This window comes from Prinia subflava, chromosome 10 (genome assembly GCF_021018805.1).
Source record: "Prinia subflava isolate CZ2003 ecotype Zambia chromosome 10, Cam_Psub_1.2, whole genome shotgun sequence".
NCBI classification, from domain to species: Eukaryota; Metazoa; Chordata; class Aves; order Passeriformes; family Cisticolidae; genus Prinia; species Prinia subflava.
In genome coordinates this window covers 27,460,946-27,484,238 of record NC_086256.1, presented here as the reverse complement: position 1 = coordinate 27,484,238, position 23,293 = coordinate 27,460,946, and the positions used below count along the sequence as shown (strand labels likewise).

General features: G+C 39.7%; 2 protein-coding genes across 7 annotated transcripts in view; one reads left to right on the top strand and one right to left on the bottom strand.

Moving 5' to 3' along the window:
* The window catches only part of RALGPS2 (Ral GEF with PH domain and SH3 binding motif 2), a 111,302-nt gene that overhangs the window by 29,845 nt on the left and 58,164 nt on the right, over nt 1-23,293 (bottom strand). For all 6 annotated transcript variants that reach the window (XM_063406566.1, XM_063406570.1, XM_063406569.1 and 3 more), the window contains exons 9-10: nt 3,243-3,380; nt 2,271-2,361 (exon numbers count right to left, since the gene is read on the bottom strand). In XM_063406566.1, coding sequence (XP_063262636.1) covers nt 2,271-2,361; nt 3,243-3,380 — 229 coding nt within the window. The remainder of the gene's footprint in view (nt 1-2,270; nt 2,362-3,242; nt 3,381-23,293) is intronic.
* Nucleotides 12,184-22,666, top strand: ANGPTL1 (angiopoietin like 1). The gene is made up of 4 exons (XM_063406949.1): nt 12,184-13,310; nt 18,255-18,448; nt 20,464-20,734; nt 22,132-22,666. Exons 1-4 carry the CDS (start codon nt 12,509-12,511, stop codon nt 22,317-22,319), a joined length of 1,455 nt encoding a protein of 484 aa, XP_063263019.1. The 5' UTR covers nt 12,184-12,508; the 3' UTR covers nt 22,320-22,666.

Here is a 23,293-nt window from a genome sequence, read left to right as displayed (position 1 = left end):
TGTGATTGCAAGAAATACTACAAAGGTAATACAAACAGTGCAGAGTTATCTTTAGCACACATTATTTCCAAACTTCATTTTTCCTGCCTACTGCTTTGGTTCATGCACACCACCAGTCCCTCCAGTGCCCCAGGATGGCTGGCACACACATGAAACTGATAATCCAGCTAAAACCCAGGAAAAATAAAAAGGAAAATAATACACAACTTCTTCCTCCATCCCACCTAAATATATTTATTCTTGGAACACCTCATATTTAAAATTTTTATATGAAGTGCACTAGCATGCCAAGCACCAAGCCTTTTGTCTTTACTGGTCCAAAAGCCAAAATCCTCTTTTGTTTTGGAAAACACATTATCAACTTGATTTCAGCCATAATTCAAGCTTTTTCTGGAACGTTTTAATGCCATTTCCAGCAGGCCCACAAAGAAGGCAGACTATAGGAGCAGATAATTCCAGGAAGATGAAGTGTATCTTGTCCACACAGTTTGCAGAACTAAAATCTTTGAAACTACTAACACTGAAAATGCAGCTATTTAATTTTGGGGAGAAAATGTTTTCAGTTTGACAGCTCCTCTCCCTCCATAACCAGAGAGTATAGCAATGATTCATTACAATTTTACAATTTAATTTTTTAAAATAAAATCTTTTAGGAAGAAAAAAATATATATTCAAGTCACACTCGCTGTTCTCTAACTTCAACATTCTTGCTGACAGACTCCTTAGGGAACAAAAAGTAGAAAAGCCACTTTAAGTAAGAACAATTCCTCAATACACTCCTCGGCCATAAAAACATTCAGTTTAGAGATGTACAAAACCCATTGGTGCAAACCCAGACGTTGTGAACAGCAGCCATGCTTCTGGTTTATGTCCATTGTCCCCAGTCATCCCTGCTACCAAAACATGGATTGTACAGGATGAAGAGACTGCAGCTCCTTCATCAATCCAATTCCCACTGCTAGGGAGTCCTGCCCAGGGAAGGTGAAGGAAGGTGGAGAGTGGAATTCATGAACACAATGCATGGAATTCATGAACACAATGCACTAAGGAGACACTGCAGGTAAGAAGTTTGGGTTGGCTTTCTTTTTCCTTCCTTATAATGTCTGATCACAGAGCTTTACTCTCAGTGACAGACAAGTGACCCTTCCCAAATCAGGCTGTAGAACATCCCAGGAAAAAGGTAAGGCTGGATGCTCCAACAGAGACATGCAGAGAACAACTTAGAAACCTCAGAAGAGCAGTCAAGGCTCTGAGTCCTCGTTAACTGTTCTCTGACATAAACTGAAGGGTCCCCAATTGCTGCCCTCCAGTGAATCCAAGTTAGGGCTATTAAATGGCAAAGCACAGCTGTTCCTAAAGTGTGCATCCCCCTCCTGCCATTCCAAGGGAGCTGCACAAGCAACCAATTCAAGCCCTGTGAGGTGACAAACTTCCCGGGCAGGCAGGGTGGGAATGGGTGGGGAACCTCCTCCAGCACATCAGCCAATGAACAAAACCTTCCTTCATAGGCAACAGATTTGCCTTTGGGTGTTTCCTATCCTCAGTTCCTGCCTCTTGCCGAGATTTCCCTCCCCCAGTTTTGCTGGATGCCAAATCACTTAATACAGTAATAATCTTTTAATTAAGGACCTAGAAACCTTGGGTGGGAGGCTAGGAGGAACAGGCAGAGACAGAGAGGAACAGGAACTTGCCTCTCAAAAATCAAGTGCTCACATTTTCCTCACACTTTATAACCTGATCAAAGAGAAAAGTACAAAATGAAGTATTATCTGCAAGCGAAAGCTTTAAGTCACCCTCAGTAAAATCTTGGGACTGGAAGCACAGATGGTTTTGTTCTGATGAAGAATGACTTAAGCCATCTCCAGTCACAGAATTCCTCTCAATGGCAGAACAGTGTGACAGGTGAGCCATGTGTAGAAAGCCTTTCTCAGCAGACCAAACTGACCTGAATCACGGGCTTGGTGCAGCCTGGCACAGAAAAGGGAGCAGATCTGTCATTCAGCATGGGGGAAGTGCCTTGAGCACAAGATCCTGCTGGAACCACAGCTGCTCACAGCTGGTGTGTCTGAGGCGCACATTCACAGAAGCACAGAGCAGTGTAGGTCAGAAGGAACCCATAATCTCATCTAGTTCCAGCCCCCTGCCATGGGCAGGGACACCCACATGATATAATATAATATAATTCCCCAATGCAAGTGCAGTCTCAAGGTTTGAATTAGAGAAGTAATTTTGTATTAAGCTATGATCAGTTTATAGCATTTTGTACTTACTCGTAATTGGCATCTTCTACAAACTTTTGTAGTTCTTCTATGTACTGAACTGAGTTCAGATATTTTTGGACATGAGGCAACATAGGAATATCTGGAAAACAGACAGCATTCATTGACAGTGGTTGTGACAATATTACTCATTGGTAAGCGAAGGTAGGTTTTTTCCCAGAATCTATTTGAACAGATCTCTTGCTTTTTTATGTGAGATGGAGGTACAAACTACTGAAATTCTACAACTTCATAGCAATTCTCATGCCTTGAGCTGACAGTCCTCACACACATAATCCCAGAGCTGCTCACCAGAGCACATGTAAGGGAAAGGTAAGACAACAGCCTTGGCCAAACTGAAGGCTCAGAACTGGGACAGGGAGGGCTGCCTGAGGACTCCTTCAGAGCCCACATTCTCTTTGAGCTTCCAGGGAAGCCACAATCCTGTGCTAACTCACATTCCACCATCACAAACACTGCAGTAGGACTTTCCTAGAATGGGAAGAGGACTATGAGGGAAACTATCTTTGAAGAAAAAAATACATTATCTATCTATGGACAGAACTATAAATGTCCAAAAGACAAGCTGAATATATTTTATTATCTCCAGTAAAAGTACTATTCAAAAAGCAATCCTATTTTTAGAATTCAGTCCTAAAATTATGAACACAGGGATACAAGCTCATAAATACTAGTAAAACTGCTCTTGAGTATGATGTACTACTACACATTTATCATCAGAAAATATATACTGCAGTTTGTTTGATGTAAGAGAAAGGCAATTTTATTCTGTCTCCTCGCCCTGATGCTGTATCTTAACCAACAATACCAGAATAAACCCAGACTTTTGGGCTGAGAGGATGAGGGAGGGTGTTAATGACATTCACATAGGTCCAGCCTTACTTAAAATGCATCACAGCAGACAAAAATTTAAGCTTTTTACGTTCTTCTCTTTCACAGTGTGATATTTACACACTAGCTTACCATATTCACACGACTGCTGCAAATCTGAGATAATTCGAAGAATGTTGTTCATTAAATTTGTTCTTTGCTCACTTTCCAGAATGCTCGCTGTTGAGGGGTAGGCAGAGTCAATGTATGTCAAGTCTGACAGATAAATACCTGAAATGAGATTAGAATGAGAAGTTTCTTTGTTTAATGTCTTTCACTGAGCAGAAAAAAACCCTCATCGAGAATATTGTGAAGAATTTTTGCTTGCACTAACATTAAAGCAGGTTGACAAAAGAATTGTCTGAAAATAGGATTTTGGATTTACCTGGGAAATCATTTTAGAAATCTAAAAGTAATTACAAGGATATGCACAGCTACTCATAAATCTCATCTTCTCCACTGCACCAATTTACTACTCCTTTGACAAATATGAAGCATATTAAACACAGTGCTAAAATACACCACCAAAATTAATTGTTTATGAAGTCTACTACTTCATTCCTCCAATGCAGCAATTAAAAAACAACAGAAGGATAAATCATATCCATAACTCTTCAACCTGAATAAAAACTCAAGCTCAGCTTGCAGCAACATGGGAAACATTAACTGGGGAAAATGAGCATCCAGACTGAGTTGAATGAATTCTGCAGTTTGTAATAACCACAGCTCCAAAGACCCAACAGCCTTCTAGATAAGTCACTTCATATTCCGTACCTGCTTTCTTCCCCTGAACTGCCTGCAATCTTACTGCTCCTTCAATCCCCTGATCATGTAAAGAGGAAAATCCTCCTCCTTACACACTACTGCTGTAGATAAAACATTCATTTTCTTCCTAACCACAGCACCATTTCTTGAACTTCACCCATCTGTCCCAACTAAGTGAAGCATATCCTGACCATCTCTGCTGTTCAAAGGAATTGGTCTGCATCCCTTGCATCTTTCACAGATAGCACAATTTAAAAAATGACACAAACTTAAATAATATTATTTAAGAAACTTGTTTCAGTAACAGGGACATTTTTAAATTATATTTTACTTCACTTCTCAGCCTTGTACAACCAAAATCATAACAAGGACTTTGGCTTTACAGGTGGAAGACTATTAATACAACCTCACAAGAACAGCAGTTGTGTTTGTACAGCACCTAACCAGCACAGTCCTCAAATGTGAGCTGGGAAACTCTGGGCATCCCTCCAAAGCCAACACACACACACACACACGTGTGTGCGCACACACAGAAACAAATTAAAATACTTGTGGTTGAAAGGTGACATATAAAAAAGTGAATAAAAAGGTATTATACATGACCTGATACACTACTAAATCTCTCAATTTTCTGTTCTGCTAGAAACAGTTTGCTAAAAAGCAGAAAGGATAATCAGAAACATCAGGTAGTCACATTTAATTGCCAAGTTACCTAAAGTGCGTAAGCTGTCCTGAACCTGAATTTACTAACCCATGTCCAAACAAGCCTTAAAAATCCCAAACCCACTCGGTCTTCCACAGAAGGAAGTAAATCATACTTATTAACTATATTTAAGGAAATTCCCTGTAACAGGCACCTGCACTCTTATGTAAGATTTTATAAACCACTGTATTTGTAGAATTACCTCTGAATGATTTGTACTGATCTTTTCCTTTAGCTAAATCAAAAAATAGTCTTCTGTAAAGAGCAGTTCTCTAAACCTACTGGATGCATTTCTCTGAAATCTAAAATAATTTTGAAAGCACACAAGGGTAATTCTCTTTCAGATATAACTTGGCACTGCCTTTGTGAAGAAACCAGGAAGATCAATGGCAGTAAACTGAATGCACTCAAGTGCTGCCTGAGCATGGACAGAACTAAGCCCAGCCTGTATTTTTGTAGAGCGTAATCTCTGTGGCTTTTGCTACTTCTAACACCAGTCAGATGTTATCAAATATTCTGATACCTACCCAAAACCATCACACACAGAGTTTTAACGTTTTCCACATGTATTGGAGAATTCATGCCTTTAACAACTGGAACTGTTTCTTATTAAGTGAACGTCAAGAATTGAATGCGACATTCTGTTGAACATTCTTCTAGACTACAAATGCTTCATTTTTCCTGTTGTATCCAGCCAGGCTGCCCCTTTTATTCCCAGCAACACAAATCGAGTTTTATCAGCCTGAAAGAATCTTTCTTCTAAATGAAGCCCAGTACTGTAATGACTTGAAAGGCATCTTTAGGCAGCATAGTAAAAATGTTTGATTTGTAATTGCCTGCTGAACTCTTGCACAGTCCGTTGCCATATGGTACCTCCCTTCTACTGGCAAACAATCTTTCCTTGTTCCTAACTTCTCAGCCTCCCTACCCCCTCCTTTTCTGGAGGGTATGGATAGGAAATCCGAAGGAGGAGTTTCTTCTGCTCTCCGAGTGCTCGCGGTGACATCATAGGTGGGCTGAACGGCTGAGCCGAGCGTGTGTTTGTTTAAAAAAACACTGTCCAAAAGTGATGTATATGGAATCTGGGTCAGCTGTAGCTGGTTTAGAGCACTTCTGCATGTGAGAATTAAACACTGCAGTTTCAAAAAACATCTCTGCCTCTCTCCTGGAATAACGCACACTGGAGCATTACTTTTTTTCTTTTTTTAAAACTGATTAGTTAGCTTGGTTATCGTATGGAGAAACCCAACTCCTCAATACAGCTTGGATCTAACAGAGAAAGACAAAAGCAGTTTTCAGTTTCTCCAGCTGCAGATTAACACTCCACACCATCGGGTAATATAGGAAGCAAAAGAAACTTGGCCTCTGGATTTTCCATCTGCCACAGAAGCAAACCAGCTGGAAGACTTTATTTCTTGGTAAGTTTTAAAGTTATTCTTACTTACAAGTTTAATTTTGAGCTATTTCTGAATGCTACATACATCTCCCTCAACATACAATTGTGAAGAAATAAATCCCTCTCAGCCTGAGAAACATTTTGACAACTGACATTAAGACTGATTTTTGTGGTAGACTTTGGAAAGAATTAAAAAAAGGCACTGCATAAGAGCGCAGACTGACTTGTTCCAGTTGTAGGGATGAACAAGTTTCGGTTGTTTAGCTGTGTTGTTATCCACAGTTACAGAAAATTAGCACTACCAGATTCTTCCCTAAGCATGTAATTTGGGTACTGTGAACATACTCATGTGAAATTCTGATCCTACCAGAAGGCAAGAGCCAAAAATCCTATCGATTTCAGGGAAGCTGGATTTCACCCAACACCAGAGCATAGACCTAGCATTACTAGAACTAGAAAATGGATACCTCAATAAAACCACTGTGAGAAGTCCCAAGCAAATCAATGCACATCTGTAAGTAGCAATCATTGTATATTGTTTCAAGTACGTTTTTATTTATGGTACTTCTGAGGAGTTGAAGTTGCCTGAGTCCTAGAGCCAACCAAGAAACCAGAGGCATATACTGAATCAGAACATAACTGAGTTTGTAGCACAATAAATTGTGCAGCTGAAAATCCAAAGACATTGCTGCAACAGGCACTAATACCTTCCTTCAGCAACTTCTGGGAAGTTAATTGTACCTCAACTGAGCTGCAGTTCATTTCTAAATAAAGATCCATTTCATAAACATGAAATGCAGTGTACAAAGCAACAGCGCAATAAGTGGGAAATTGAGGGGTTTGTTACAGTTCATTAGGGGAAGGAAGGGAGAAGAATGCTGCTGCTAATCAATGATTAAAACAAGAAAGTTGTTTACAAACAGAACACAGAAGTACGGATGAAAACCAAAAACTACTTGCTTATACATAGGAAAAGCATAGAAAACTTTCTTCACGCTGACTTGGAAATGAAATACAGTAAAAAATCCAGAACAATGCAAATGATCTTAAGTGATGTATTTGCATTTACAAACTCAGAGCTGCCTGACACAGTAAGAGACAACGAAGGGGCTGATGCTAAAAGGAGAGGTGAAGTGTTACAGAAGACAAACTTAATTAAGATTTAGTAGCTACCAGAGGAAAAAAGTCTGAAGCAGCCTTGATAAACAAGGAAGGTGGATCATTTCCAAGTTCTTGAGCCCTTTTCCTTACTGTCCTTTTGTGCTGATTTACATAAGGAGGGGAATCATCTAAACAACAACAACACAACCCCCATTTGGAGCACACAATGCGCCTTGGACACCAGGCTCCATTCATTCATCATCAGCCAAGGGTTTGATTTACGCTGCTTAGAACAATTCCTAAATCTCCCACAAATGAAAACAGCTGAGTCAATAATTTTAAAGCAATAAACTGGCTGTATACAAGGGTTTAACTCTCTCTCCTTTGCTGCCTTCCAACTTCAGAGTTCAAATTTTGAAATGTTTATTTTAAAACACATAATGCAATACTAATATTATGCTGCTGCCAAAAGAGTGATCTGAAGTACAGTGAAAAAAATACACTATTTAAAGTTTTAAAAGAACTTACTAAAAAGAATAGAAATTCTGAACCTTTAAACTTTAGCAGAAACTACACGGCTCTGTCAGGTTTTAATTATTGTTTTATTGGGCTCTGTTTTTTGTAACATGCCCTATTGGTTTGGTCCTTAAAATTTATATACCAATGAATGAAGTACAATTTCCTACAGCAAGCATAACTAGATGGCTAATATCTTCAGTATCTGTTCTAAGCACAACTCTGGAGCCCCAAATTTACACATTTCCAAACACAAAATGCACCACTGCATTGTACCTGCCTGCTCAAACAGTGCAAACACACACAGTGGCTGCCAACAAATGCAAAGGAATCCCCATAAAAAAACTTCACCAAAAAATCTGAAAATGCCATGAAATTTTGCTGTGCTTTCAGAATATCTACTATGACAAAATTAACAAATCTCTTCTGAAGTTATCATTTTTGAGAGAGGCACGTTTTCAATGACAACCTCAAAACCCCCTGAAGATTTTTAGACTGCCTTTCCTAAAAGGAATCAGATTCATGGCAATCTCTGAGCAGCACAATTCTGTGACTCAATCCATCACATATCTGACAAACAAAACCCAAGAACATATTATTCCTGGATCCCAGTCAATACAATTGAAAGTAATCCTGTTATTTCAGCAGAGGCAGAGGGACTTGCCGGAAAAGCACTTGTTTATATAGGGAGAAGTAACTTACTTAAATGCAGAGATATACTGAAATCCATGGGAACACCTCTCCTATAGGGAGAGTGTTTTCCCCACATTAGTCTCACTTCTAATGTCATGGACCCAGTTGTAAGCTAAAAAACCTACAAAAATCCTTACTTAGCCTGTGCAGACATAGGGGAACATAACTGGTTTTATTGATTTCAGCTGCTAAGGCAAAGCTCAACAGAAAATGAAGTCTGTGTACCATCAATAACAGAGCTCCCAGATTAGCTGCTATCATGGTCAGAGCATCTTTAGTCTCAGTATTTTAATTTACTCTCTCAAAGAACCCGGTCTATTTCTCTTCCTGTCACATGTAAGAGGGCACTGCTGGCATTTATCACTTGACCATGTAATTTTAAAAAATATTTGGAATAAAGATAAGTACTGATACTGCATTTTCTAGATAAAAGGAAACCCATATTTCCATTTACCTGCAACAGGTAATTCATTACATTCCCCCTTATCACCCTACACTGCCCAGGGAGAACGAGCTCTGGAAGAACAGATTCCAATTTGTGTTGTGGGTTTCCAAATTTTACATCCTGTGGAACATGAGTCACAGCAGTACAACAAAGAAGAAATAGTTTGTTGTGCAGAAAGCTAAAAAATGCCAAATATATACCAGCTTCCCCACATCCTGATCCATGCAACTCTGTATTTGTGATTACAATATTACAAAGTCTGTGTTACAGCAATTAAAAATAGTACTTTTTGGCTTGTTTTGGCTCTTCTCAATTGGAATTTTGTACCTTTAAACAGTTTTTAAAGTAATAAATCAAAAACTAATTTTGAAAGCAAGTTGAGGGGTTTTTTTTTGCACAGGGATCACTCTGGAAAAAGAAAGAAATCTGAAGAAATGGCATTAAATATAAAATGGTATTGAACCTCTGTCCACAGCTGAGTGTTTCTGACAAGCTGATGAAGAAGCTTGTGTTCTGTGGATAATTGCATATTTTCTTCTGCAGAAGCTATAAAACATCAGCAGGCCAGAACACACGTAATGAAACTTCTACAGAAATCTGAGACCCAAACTTGGTGGCACAGAAACACGACAGAAGCAGCTGAAATAACAGCTTATTCTGATCTAAACCCCACAACATTTAATAAAGAGCTCAATAACCTATTCCAAAGCAATGGTACCTGGAATCACAAACTCCCCTGCTGCGTTTCCAAGGTCTGCACCAGCAGCCCCACTCAGTGCAGGCAGCTCCAAACCTGCAGGGAGGGTTGGAGACCGTGGCTCTGTCTGAGCTGATCCCTGAGCCTCAGCTCAGTCCTGACAGTTCTGCCACTACCTCAACATCTAAACCTGGGAATCCAGGACAAAATATGTCTGATCTAAAAACCCTAAAACTATTTCCCAACTCTAATTTTAATTTGTCATTTAGGTCTTACATATTAGGCTATCATTCTGGGATACTTTGGATAAACAGCTCCTATTTTTTTAAGCTGCTTGCCCAGAACATCAGGAAATTTCTGAAACAGTATTTTCATTTCCTTCTAAGCTGATTAAAACACCAGGTAAATATCTTGCTCAGAACCTATTCTTGTATAACAAGTTAGGCATTAAGCTGCTCACACTTGACAAGCAACGTTTTAAGACATTCAATTTTTTCTACATCAGCATTTCCATGGAAGCGTGGAACTCATCCCTGCTTATGTGAAAGTCTCAGTTTACGAGATATTTCTGATTTTCAAATTCTAGGGCATAATCTTCTGCAGCTGCTGGATTTGGCTATGCTGTATTAGACCCTTTAATTCATTTAATGGTTTGACAGCACATGTATAGACACAGAGCTTGAAACTTTAACATGTAAGGGTAAAAGTTCAAAATCAATACATTTAATATTAAAAGAAATGCAGAAAGCAGATTGCAGCAGAATACATGGCTAGAACGTGGACTGCACTGCAAAGTGCTTTGTTTTGAAAGATTCATTTAAGTTCTATGTATTTCAGGGGGAAAATGTGCTGTTGTGGGCAAAAATCCCCAGCCATTCATTATTTCAGTAACTCTGTAGGGTGTTTAAAAGTTCCCAAGAACTAAAATGTTATTCACTTCCTTGGACTATGAAGTACCTATTATACACTGAAAACAGCAAAATGCTGGATTTGTACTATGGCTTCATCCTCAACCATGTGCCACGAAGCCTCTTTCCTTCAATCTGCAAATCGTAAATGCCAAAGGATTGAAAAGTAAGTTAGAAGATGCAAAGAGGTTTTAACTTCAGACAAATAACTCAGCTCATCCTAGTCCAGTTAGAAACCACACACAGGCTGGTTTCCCATGTGCTGCCCATGATGCATGTGAACATTTAACCTAATGAACTACCAAATCTGAGCACTGTCCAAGTGATTAATATTTTAAATGTCTGAAATTACCAAAGGAAAACACACAACCAGCTCTGGAGAAAGTGATACTTTTTCCTAACTTTTTTTTCCTTTTAAACAGAAGTTACAGTTTTAGCAGAGAAATATTAACAAAACTATTAAGTTTTGTTTTTTATAAAAATATATACTAGTAGACACAAAAACATCTATTAGTACAAACTAAGAGAAGCAAGTATTTTAAAATAAACTTCCTTAAACTTACGTGCTCCCTCCATTTATGCGGGGCAAGAAAGGATTTTTTAGTACATTTTAAATGTGTTTTCTTCCCCTTCTGGAAGCAGGGCTTGCAATACAACCAACCAAACAAAAAGTTACCAAACATTTAAGCAGAATTCCTGCCTCTAACTCCTGACTGCATGTACACCCTGGTTTGAAGCTTGTAACCACTGCTCTTGGTGAAGCCAAAAGCCAAAGATTTGACAGGTTTCCTGAGGCTGAGCAGACACCGTTTGTTGCAATAATAATAAAGTAACAGAACTGGGAAAAGTGACCCGACCCAAAAGTCACCTTATCATTTGTAATGTGAATGTAAAGGAAGCAGCACAGCTCTGCTTCTCCTTTGGGATCACTGTGTCAGGATTGCCACATGCACTTAAACCTGGACTTAGCAGGAACAGCAGGATAATTAACGTTCCCTGCTCTTACTGTATTCCTCCTTGTAATTATCCAAAGGCCACTGTGGAAAGGGTATCCAAAGCTTGCACAGGGAGACTGGAGAGGAAAGCCAGATCAACAGCTGAGATAAGAAGAGTGATCTGCCTCACAAAGCAAACAAACCATAAAAAATGAAGGGGTTTTTTCCTTATTTAAGTGCTACCTTTGTTTAGCATCTCAAATATTTAAAGCTAAAAAACAGGTCACAAAAACATTCCTGGATCTTTATCATTGCACTTTAATTATTCAGTTAAAAAATTCCTCGTTTTCTTTTAAAGATGAATGAAACACTTGAGTATGGTATTTATAATGACAACACACCTGATACTTCAGCATTATTTGGACAAAGATGTTCTCAAAAATACAAAAATAGTGTGACAACAATTCTAAAAGTTCATCTCAAGGCAACTAAATAGGAACACATATGCAGGGCAAACAATGTCCTAAGCTTTCCTTGAAAACTCAAAATCACTTGAGTAAGTAATTTTTGATGTTTGCAACAATATCTAATCTCCTGCCTAACACTCATGCCCAAAAATAGTCCCAAAGATGTGATTTCAAATCTATTATAACTGTATATATAAGCTTGAAAAATGGGTATATATATGAATCAGTATGTATATACTATTTAGCAAATCATATATATATCCATATATAAAGCTGAAGGAGGACCAGAAAAGCTTATATAATCCAAATTCCAACATTTATATAAATAATTTCATCTCCCTACTTCCCTTCCAGGAAGGTATTCTGCAAGCACACCATGTTCTATAACCTCATGCAGGTAATTGCAGTGAGCACAGATCTCAGCAAACTCAGACAATGGAGTGTAACACAGAAGCTGAGCAAAACAGTTTCTGAAAACTCACCCATTGCAACAACTCCTTCACTAAATCCTGTACCTAAACTTTAGTGTTTGCTGCTCAAAACAGCCAGCCAATCTGATGGAATCTAACTCCAAGGAAGAGATTCCAAAGGCTTGGCTACACCCATGCAAGGATGGCAAACCCTTCAGTTTAGGCAGCTTAGAAGTTCAGGAGCTTCAGTTAATTCTCTGATTTAATGACTTCATCTTTTATCTGTTCAACAGGCTCCTGCCAGCCGTCACACTTGCTGTAAAATGAAGATACTGAAGTGGACTTTGGGTGTCCTGCTGTTCCTGCTGCTGTCCATCGGGCGCTGTACGGAACAATCCACGCCCCAGCAGAGGCAGCCTCGCTCAGCAGACAGGGCAGAGGAAGGGAAGAAATGCGGTTACACCTTCCTGGTCCCAGAACAAAAAATCACAGGGCCCATCTGCGTGAACACGAACGGCCCGGGCACGGGGAACAGGAAAGACGAAGTGACCAGGATGGACATCGAGAACCTGAAGGATGTGCTGTCCAAGCAGAAGCGGGAGATCGACATCTTGCAGTTGGTGGTGGACGTGGACGGAAACATCGTGAACGAAGTCAAACTACTGCGGAAAGAAAGCCGGAACATGAACTCCCGCGTGACCCAGCTGTACATGCAACTCCTGCACGAGATCATTCGCAAGCGCGACAACTCGCTCGAGCTCTCCCAGCTGGAGAACAAAGTCCTTAACGTGACGACAGAAATGCTGAAGATGGCAACGAAATACAAGGAGCTGGAAGTAAAATACGCAGCGCTCACCGACCTGGTGAACAACCAGTCCGTGACCATCTCGCTGCTGGAGGAGCAGTGCCTGAGGATCTTCTCGCGCCAGGACCCTCACGGGGCGCCGCCCCTGGTGCAGGTGGTGCCGCAGCACATCCCCAACAGCCCCGTCCTGCTGGGGGGCAACGAGATCCAGCGCGACCCGGGCTACCCCCGCGACAGAGACGTACGGCCGCCGCCGGAGCCCGCCACCTCTCCCACAAAGAGCCCTGTCAGAGTACCACCTCTGGCTCTGATTAACGAGGGTGAGTTACCTGGCATAACCTGAGACACCTCCACTTCTGAGGGAAACTGTCCCGACCACAGAAACAGAACGGAGAACTGAAAGGAGCTGGTACAGCTCGCTCTTGCCCCTTGATTTTCTCTCCCCTTTCTACCTCCCAGGGAAAGCTTTTGTTTGCCAAATGGCCTAAATGTCCCTAAGGTGAATTTGTTGAAATGGCCGATACTCAGAAATTCAATCTGAACAATACTCTCCTTCAAGTCACAAAGTGTTGGGGGTTCTCTCTGCAGCTGGATTTGAGCTAATGAAAATACAAAAATTCAGTATTAGCATCTAATATTTACCCATGTCTTTGATGATGCCTGCTAGCTACACGTTACTGGCATGAGTACCTCGCAAGAGTGAATAAGAGGAACTAATTAATCATAAACAAATCAAGTAATTTCAAGCTTTTGTCCTTTACACTTACATTTATCAGAAGAAAATTCTACTACAAGAATTTTCATCCTCCTATTTTGACCAACTTTAAAATGAACACCTAAATCCACCAACACAGTCATGCAATGAGTCTCTTAAGTCTTTAGTTGAAATATTCAAGAGTGGTAAGTTTGAAAGGATAATTGAATCAAGGCTGAATCCAATTAGAGCCACTCAGCTTTGAAAATTTAAAATCAGTAACTACATTCCCAGTAACCTGTTGTCAGTAGGGGATGGAAAGTTAAGCTAAAACCATAAATATTACGAAAATACATTCAGGAGACTGTATCCCATCTTCACGTGTTACACTCTTTAGGTCATTAGATAAATTCATGTATCACTAGGAATCAAGACAGGTAACAAGACAATTAATTACCTCTGAGCTGCCCTGAACTGTATCATGTTTCTCACTTTATTGAAATTTTGACAGAATCACTACTTTCAAAAAATTCAAGGATTGAGAAAAAACCAAGTTTTTCTTAGACATCCCTTTGAGTGCTTGCTCTTGGCTTCTGTTAGCACAGCAAAAGGGTTTGGTTGGGGGTTTTGGGTTTAGGTGGCTGGTTTGTTTTTGTTTCTTTCAAATTGCCTTTAGTCACAGCTGAAAGTTCAACTTGGTTCCTAAGATGAAGCCAAACATTCATTTGTGACTGTTCTGCAGCATTACATCCAACCAGCTGCTGATGTAAGGAACAACTATTTTTATTCAAGGTCTGCAGAAAATTCAGGCATGAGCCCAAGCAAAACGGCAGATGTCATGCGAATTTCAGTGGCACATCATGACAGAAAGGAAATGCTTCATATCAAAGCACTGCCTTGATGTCTGGTTAGACAGCACAAGGATAATTCTAAAAAAAGTCACGACTTCCTGCTTCCCAGCAACCCCTTACTTCCAGGTTCTGTTCTGAACACATTTTTTCCTCAGTATAAGCCTGCTGCACATACAAAATGAGGCAACAGCTCGAAGTATTATCCTCTAATTATCTACCCTGGTGTTCACTGACTCCTCTACCCCTAGAAGTTCAGAGTTTGAATCCATTTTCGGAAGGGCACACAAAGAAGTTCTAGGAATTAGGGAACCCCCTTATTGTAACATTATTCACCTTCCTTTAATACTAGATTCTTGAGTTGGAAGTTTGTTTCTTGCAGTGCTTGGGAAAAGGAGGGTTGAGAATTGCTACAGCCGACAGAGCATCAGTAATCACCACCAAAACTTGGACATTCCAACACAATGCCCAGTTACTATCCCTGATTTTTAAAATTAAGGTAAACAGATTTCATGATGCACAGAATCAAAATCTATATTACAGAAGAAATATCTTTACAGTTAAAAGATAAAGATTTTTTATAATCTATAAAGATGTCAAAAAAAGACCAATGAAAACCAGACAGTTTTCAATTAGAAATAGGCCTGTTAAAGACTGATGTCAGAATAAATACCTGGACCTCCTCACAAATACCTGCATGCAGCAGATGGGTCAGAAAGGTCAATGTGCATCTGAATATTGTGAGTGGAGAGTAAAATGCAAAATATATGGGGAACAAAGGGATGAAGCTCTGTTTTCTGAGTACGGTGGTTATTTTGTATAAAAATTGCTCTAAAAATTGAGGAAGGTTAATGTACCCGTGAATTGTAGTTGTCACAATTAACCTTAATATTTGGAATAATAACCAGTGACCCCCAAAATTATTGCCACTTTTTACAAAGCATAGGTTCTAGTTAGTTAAGTACTTGAAAATTAGACACACCTTACCCCATATAATAATTTCTAATATCTCTTGGTTAACAATATAGCTTCTTGTTTTTAATATATGTCCAATTTTATTTTGGACTTTTCCTCTACTAATGCCCCCAAAAATCCTTGTTATGGAGCTTACATAAGCACAACTTCTACATCATCTACTCAAGATAATATTTGGTATCTCACAATGGGATTCAGCCATCAAGTTATCAAGCTTTCAACTTAAAATATTTAATCTCTTTCCTTCTCTACTTCATTTAATTTAGCACAGAATATGATCTGCACTAAATCATACATCTAAGCCACAATTTTGGAAGTGAAATATTTAGTAGATCATCTTCTCAGAGTATTTCTGACTTATCACTGTCTCAGTGACTTAGAGTGCACAGACTGTTACAAAAGACTAGATGTGCCCGAGATACTTATTGCCTACATAAACTATAAAACCTGGAAGATTTTAAACAGAAAATCATGACTTTTTCATCAGACCTCCACTCATACCAGCACCGTGGAGAATCTCTCAGTTTCACAAACCTCAGCATTTCCACTGACCAAGATCAGTTCTTATAATGTGAACTTGAAATAACTATACTTAAAGAATTTACTTCAGCAAAAAGATTCAAGGCTATACACCAAAAATTATGGGATATTTTTGGATTTCCTTACATTCAGTGCAGAAGTCTCTTGCTTCTACCACAGCATTAATTTACATTAACACATGCAGACAAAGCTGAGCATCACAGCAGATGAGTTGCATCCTATGAACTTAAAGCCAGCTGAACTCCAGAAGGGATCCAAGTATTACATAAACAGACCAAGACAATTCCGTCTGCCTTAAAACCTACTCAAAATGACCCCAAACATCTGCTTGGGTGTCTCATGGAAAAACAAGCGCTCAAGTCCTCCTTCAACCATAATCACACGGGATAATACCCAGATAACAGCAGATCTAATTAAGCTATTCTTAATGTTCAATTAACATTACAAAATATAAGGCTTATTTGTTTATACTTTTCCTAAAGCAGTAAAAGACTTCTTGAACAATATCCCTGTTCAGTTACAAAACACACAAATTTACTTCAGACAGTTCAAGAATTGGGAATGAGACCCAGCTTAGTCCAGAAAATGATCTACCCCCTGGACAAACTCTGCAATATTCACAATCTACATGGGAATTTTAATTGTGAGCAAGAAGGGGAAAAAGCACTTGTAAACCAAAGCTACAGGATTTATTTCCTAAGGTGCCACTGCTTGCACTGGAAGAATGACAAAGCCATTCCCATCCTGACAGTGCAGCAATATTTTCAGCAATGGCTCAGTGTCTGTGACATTCCTGTCACAGCCACAAGCTCTAAGTACTCCTCATTAGATACACAAGCTTCATGTACTCTAATTATGCTTTACAGATTTCTTGCTAATTACATACTTGTCCAACTGGCAACTACTACCTCAGAATCTAAGGAAAGTGCAATTTTCAGCTTGCTTTTGTCACACAAGTTTAATCTGCAGTGAAGGTCCCTTTCCCTCAGCCTCTACTTTTGATTAAAGAATAACCTCAACAAATGTCTTTCTATGCTGCTTTGCACATGAGCTGTTCCTGTGACTGATGGGTTCTCTCTGAATTTCCAAGGAGATTTGAGAAAATAAACCCTCTGGAAGGAGAGCAAAGCTGTAGCTACTTTATTTTCAGATGTGCTGAGTTTTCAAATACATTTAGGGCACCCACCACTAACTAGTCATCAGAACATACTTTACTTTTCATTAGTAAATTACCAGTTCCTCTAAATCGAATGAAGTAATGACATGCAAACAATTTTTTTTTTCTAAAAAGCAGAAAATAAAAAAATTACCAAAAATTGAAAGACAAATGAGGCAGGGTTTTCAGAGACATGCAAGCTGCATCCTTCTCAGAGAATTACCAGATGGTCTTCTCTAAGTATTATTTGTAAAACCACTATTCACATGGACTAAAATAGAGCTTTCAAGCAGCACTCACAACAGCAACAGCAATTTTGTGCAACTGCAGCCCTGAGAACAAATATGTGAGTCCTTTTAGCTGCTCAAAAATCCTCCATTGCTTATTTCCTTCATCAGTATCTATCTACACACATCACACCAGGATGACACATGAAACTTAAAAAGATTCCTATCCACACTTAACAGCCCAATCCTCAAACTGGGTAAGTACATAACAGCAGAAAATTATGCAGCGTAAGAATTCTTTCTGACTAAATTCCATGTCTGTATACTCTGGCAGTAAATATTTCTTACAGCAGTGCTCAAACTACTTTTATATTCAGAAACAGGAAGGGTTGGTTGGGTATCCTGGGTTTGTTTTGGTTTTTACTTCCACCAGTTTCAAACTGGTGCACCAGAAAATGAAGCAAATTGATGCCTCCCTTTTGTAAAATAAAAAAAAATGTTGAAAAAAAAATTCATAATGTTCTTCAGTATCAAGAGCCAGAGTACAGATCTTTGCCACAGGAGACAAAAAAAAATCAGGTGCTGGTAACCAAAGTCTATTATTTGTTTAGCAAAACAAAAGTTTTGTTCAAAAATATACGGAGAGAGGATACTGACATGTTTATTTATATATACAATTCATCTCAGACAGTAACTTCTTGCACTCTTTTCCATGGTAGGTTTATACCTTAATTAATTGACTGACTTTCCATTACAAAATATTCCTGGACAATGGGCACTGCACAGCCAAGCTTGAAGGCTCACAGTTATTTCTTTTCCAAAAGGTCCATTCAAAGACTGCCAACAAGCCAGGGAAGCTGGGCATGCCAGCAGTGGGATTTACATGATCAAACCCCAAAACAGCAACGAGCCAATGCAACTGTGGTGTGAGAACAGCCTGGACCCTGGAGGATGGGCAGTCATCCAGAAGAGGACAGACGGATCTGTCAACTTTTTCAGGAACTGGGACAGTTACAAGGTAAACTCTAGAATGAAGAAATTCAGTGGGCAAAGAAAGATAACTGAAAAGAGTGATCATCCCTCAGAGGCAAACATATTTCAGTGGGAATGTCCCATTTCCCTCTGTGCACAGTTAACTTTGTATGAACCAACCTGGCTGGAACAGCCTGGGTTTGTGATGCACAACACAAGGGGAGACATGTTATTCTAGACAGTGGCTGGGAAGTCATTTATTACAAAGTTCTAATTGAATACGTGATTCTTATTAACACACTGAGAACTACACTGAATACTTGTAAAGCTTCATTTGTCTCCCTTGTGAATAAGCACACTCAGCTAGTGAAATTATTCATTTAATGATTATTAATGAATTATTACACTATTAGATTTGCTGGATCAGGGGCTCAACTTAAAAACAGTCCTAATAATGAATTAAAGGAGGTAATTTCTATCCCTTAATTTAGGTTAGAAATCTAAAGATGTCAGGCTGTGTGTTATTGTAATATTATGCACTAGCAGGCAGAATGTTGAGGATGACAAGAGGATGCTGCTTTGGAGTAATTACATGCTAAACAGGAAATCTGAAGGTCATTTGGTTGGGGTAATAACAATAGTAATAATAATAATTACATATAAGATACAAATTAACATGAGGATTTTTGCTTCTTGCATTCTTGAAATTTTGTGATTCAAATATTAATCCCTAAATCAATAATAACGAAAACAATTATTCAATAATCAAACAAACAAATAATTATGCAGTCTTTACTTCTCAGAGCAGTACATGGTTGGTTTTGGAGTTGTTAAATGTTATAAAATGTTTTAAGGCAGTTATGGAGTGCCATATAAAGCAATCATAAACATCCCGAACCTAATGCAACACCAAACATTAACAACACTGGTTTACTTGGGGAAAGCAGACAGCAGATAGGAAATATCACTTCACAGCTACTGTGCTGGTAGTCTGTGATTTGAAAGAAAAGATGTCTTTATATTTAATTTCTAATAAATCCTGTAAAGAACAGAGAGGAATAGTGTGATTAAATTCACAGTAAAAAACCACACTGGTTGCAACATGGAAGCAACAGGAAGTTATTTGCCTTGAACACTGAGACTGTTGATCCATAAATACCTTTTTCAACCTGGAATTATAACCTAAAGTTCCATAATTCACCCATTATTACAAATCCCCTTAGCTTTGTCAAGAAATATTGTTCCAGTTTCCCTATTCTCCCTCCCTTTATCTCAAAAAGAGGAGGACAGCAAGAGCAGAGATGTTTTGCCACCATTACTGGTGCTAGAGGCATCTCATGCAGCCCCAGTGCAGCAAAATAAAGCATTTAAATGCATGGGTTATGCTGGATCAGTCAGGGTCTCACAAACAGGATGGGACTCTGTCTAGTTGCAGACTTAGGATTTATTATTTGTCCATATCACACAAGCAATAAGCAAGAGACACAGGAAAACAACAAAATCCATGCGAAGCTAGATCAGAGACAAGGCCACAGCTGATGCAGAGCCTTTTCTAGATATTTTCTCAACCAGTAGTTTACAAGAAGACATTTCGAATTGTATTATTCTACCAAATCAGAGAAAGACCCACGTGGGTTTAATATTAACAACAAGGTTTCTGTAAACCTAAGAAACAATACACAATAATTCATTATTTAAGATTGAAACGTTTTCTATCTTTGCAAAGCACATATCTAAGACCTTTTACATCCTGAACCAGCAATCAGTCCTTGTTCTTGTTCCTTATGATAGATATAAATGTATTCACTTGGTTCCTAATTTCTTAGCTTCCCATGGGCAAGTTTCGAGATTCCCAGCCTTTCTTCAGCTTTTTGTCTACCTTCTGGGGCCTTTTTGCACCATCTGGGGTCTTTTGCTTTTCAGATTCCCACAGGTTACAGCAATTCAGAAGTTTAAAGGCTTTCAGAACCCAAGTTCCACTGGTTTATCACCCTCCTGATGGTGTTTTAACAAACAAAGCAAAACAAAGCTAACAGCACCCTCCGATCTTCTTTTGCACAGAAAGGATTTGGGAACATCGATGGAGAGTACTGGCTGGGACTGGAAAACATCTACATGCTCACCAACCAGGATAATTACAGACTCTTGATCGAGCTGGAGGACTGGAGCAACAAGAAGGTGTATGCAGAGTACAGCAGCTTCCGCCTGGAGCCCGAGAGCGAATTCTACCGCCTGCGCCTGGGCACGTACCAGGGCAACGCCGGGGACTCCATGATATGGCACAACGGGAAGCCATTCACAACGCTGGACAGGGACAGGGACGTGTACTCAGGTAAGCAAAGCATGACATGGCACAATGGGAAGCCATTCACAACCCTGGACAGGGATAGGGATGTGTATTCAGGTAAGCAAAGCATGACATGGCACAATGGGAAGCCATTCACAACCCTGGACAGGGATAGGGATGTGTATTCAGGTAAGCAAAGCATGATGTGGCACAATGGGAAGCCATTCACAACGCTGGACAGGGACAGGGACGCTGGACAGGGACAGGGACGTGTACTCAGGTAAGCAAAGCATGATGTGGCACAATGGGAAGCCATTCACAACCCTGGACAGGGATAGGGATGTGTATTCAGGTAAGCAAAGCATGACATGGCACAATGGGAAGCCATTCACAACGCTGGACAGGGACAGGGACGTGTACTCAGGTAAGCAAAGCATGACATGGCACAATGGGAAGCCATTCACAACCCTGGACAGGGATAGGGATGTGTATTCAGGTAAGCAGAGCAGTGCGGCTCTCAAAAGTGAGGAATGGATGCTCCACCTCAAAAAATACAGCGTAGGACAAAAAAAGTACGTAAATTCTGATAAAATAACCCCATTGGAAGATGCTTTGAATCAGTGATGATAAAAACCACATCGGTAGGGCCCCCTTCAAGCCCCTATATCTGTCAGAAATTCAAAATCTCTTACCCTCGCTGAAACACACAGCAGCAATTTTCTGTTTCGCTGACCACTTGCATGTGACTCTGCAGTCAGAATATCTGTCCAGGTGATCTCTGAGCAGTGCTGCTGCCACAGAATCACCAGGAACTAAAGCCTCTGAAGAGCATGAGAGGAACTGCAAGTGTGCAGAGGTTTAGTTGTGTACCAATACTTAAAAAAGGGTCACATCACTTGGTTTTTGCACTCCTTAAAGCTCCCTTCTTCTCATTTCCTCCAGTTTTTCCCTTGCAGTAACAGGAAGGTTGGGGAGTGCCATACTTCAACTGCTTTTCCTCAGCTGTCAGTAACCATAAAGCTGGACAAATCCTGCAAACTCTTAGACAAGCCTGTAACAGTAAAAACACAAGTTACAAGCAACTCTTTGTGGAACCGGGCGTGCTGCTCGGGGCTGTATCAACTCACACTGCTTCCGCTCGAGTATTTCTAAACATGATCTGAGTTCCTTGGGTGTTAGCTCATGGACAAGCAGTGCTGGCAGGCTGAGAAGAGCTCTCTCCTTCATTTTCAGCTGTCACATTAAACACCATGTCAATACCCCCCCTCCAGCAATGGCTGCTGTTACAACAGAATTTACAATTCAGCGAGAACAGCCACACGGACCACAACAGGCTGTGAAGCACCTCCAAGTTGCCTCTGAGAATAAGCCCCAGTGTGAAAACATTTAGTAAATCTGCATTTCTGCTGCCTAAAGCTCACCCGTGTCCTTCTGCTCCACAGGAAACTGTGCTCACTTCCACAAGGGCGGCTGGTGGTACAACGCGTGTGCCCACTCCAACCTCAACGGGGTCTGGTACCGAGGGGGCCACTACAGGAGCAAGTACCAGGACGGAATATTCTGGGCTGAGTACCGGGGAGGTTCCTACTCCTTGAAAGCAGTTCAGATGATGATCAGACCTATAGACTGAGGGGGGAAATCCCACAGCGCTCCCGTATCGAATTCTCAGTGTTTGAGCTCCAGAAAAATAAAATATTACTTTTTAATCATTATTTTGCACAACCTGCCCCTGCAAAAAGCAGGTCTACAGTTTTCCTGTCTTCTTTCCCCTGAAAAGTTCCCCTCTCCTTTATTAGGATCCTTCTCTACTGTGACAGACGGTGTTTTTTTTAAACACACATTCACAAAAGCAGATGTTTGTGCTTGCAAAGCATATTTATCTTTTTTTCAAGATCATCATGCTTGATGTAAACAGTCAAAGCTGGTAAAAAATTCCAGATCTTTGACAAGATATAAGCTTTTCCAGTTCAAAAAGCTTATGCTTTTTCAGGTTAGCTCATTCCTTAAATGTAAATATGTGAAATGACATTGTCTTGCTTTAATGTGAAAATTGATTCGTTATTTAACAATTTATTTAAAAATGTTGCTATTACTTTCAATGAAAAATCTGACTTCATATTATTGTTTGATATTTACTCCAAGAACCTACATAAAAAATTGGAGATATTTTGTCTTTGCTAGCAGAGAAAGATTTTTGCAACAAATAATTATTTCAAAGTGAAGAGGCAAATTTAACAAAATATACAAAATTTCTTAGGGAATTCTCTACACTGCTAAGATCTGCAAGTCCTAACTTCTGTAAAAATTTAGGCAAAATGTTCCTCGCATAAGAAAATTAATTGTATGAAATTATTGATAAACTTGAGACAATCAAGTTACTTGATACTTTTTTTACTTTCAACCTCCATTTCCAAGCTTTCTAATCAAATTTGGAACTTAAATGGCAAAACTGCAAGTCCTGGTATTAAAATCATGACTTGACACTTCCCTGCTCCAACTATGAGTGACGAGGGCTGACCAAGCGTTCACACACAGTAATTGAGATAAGTCTCTGAATGAATTTCAGAAGTTTTCCTCTAACACAGCCTTCTGCTCCCACAGTAA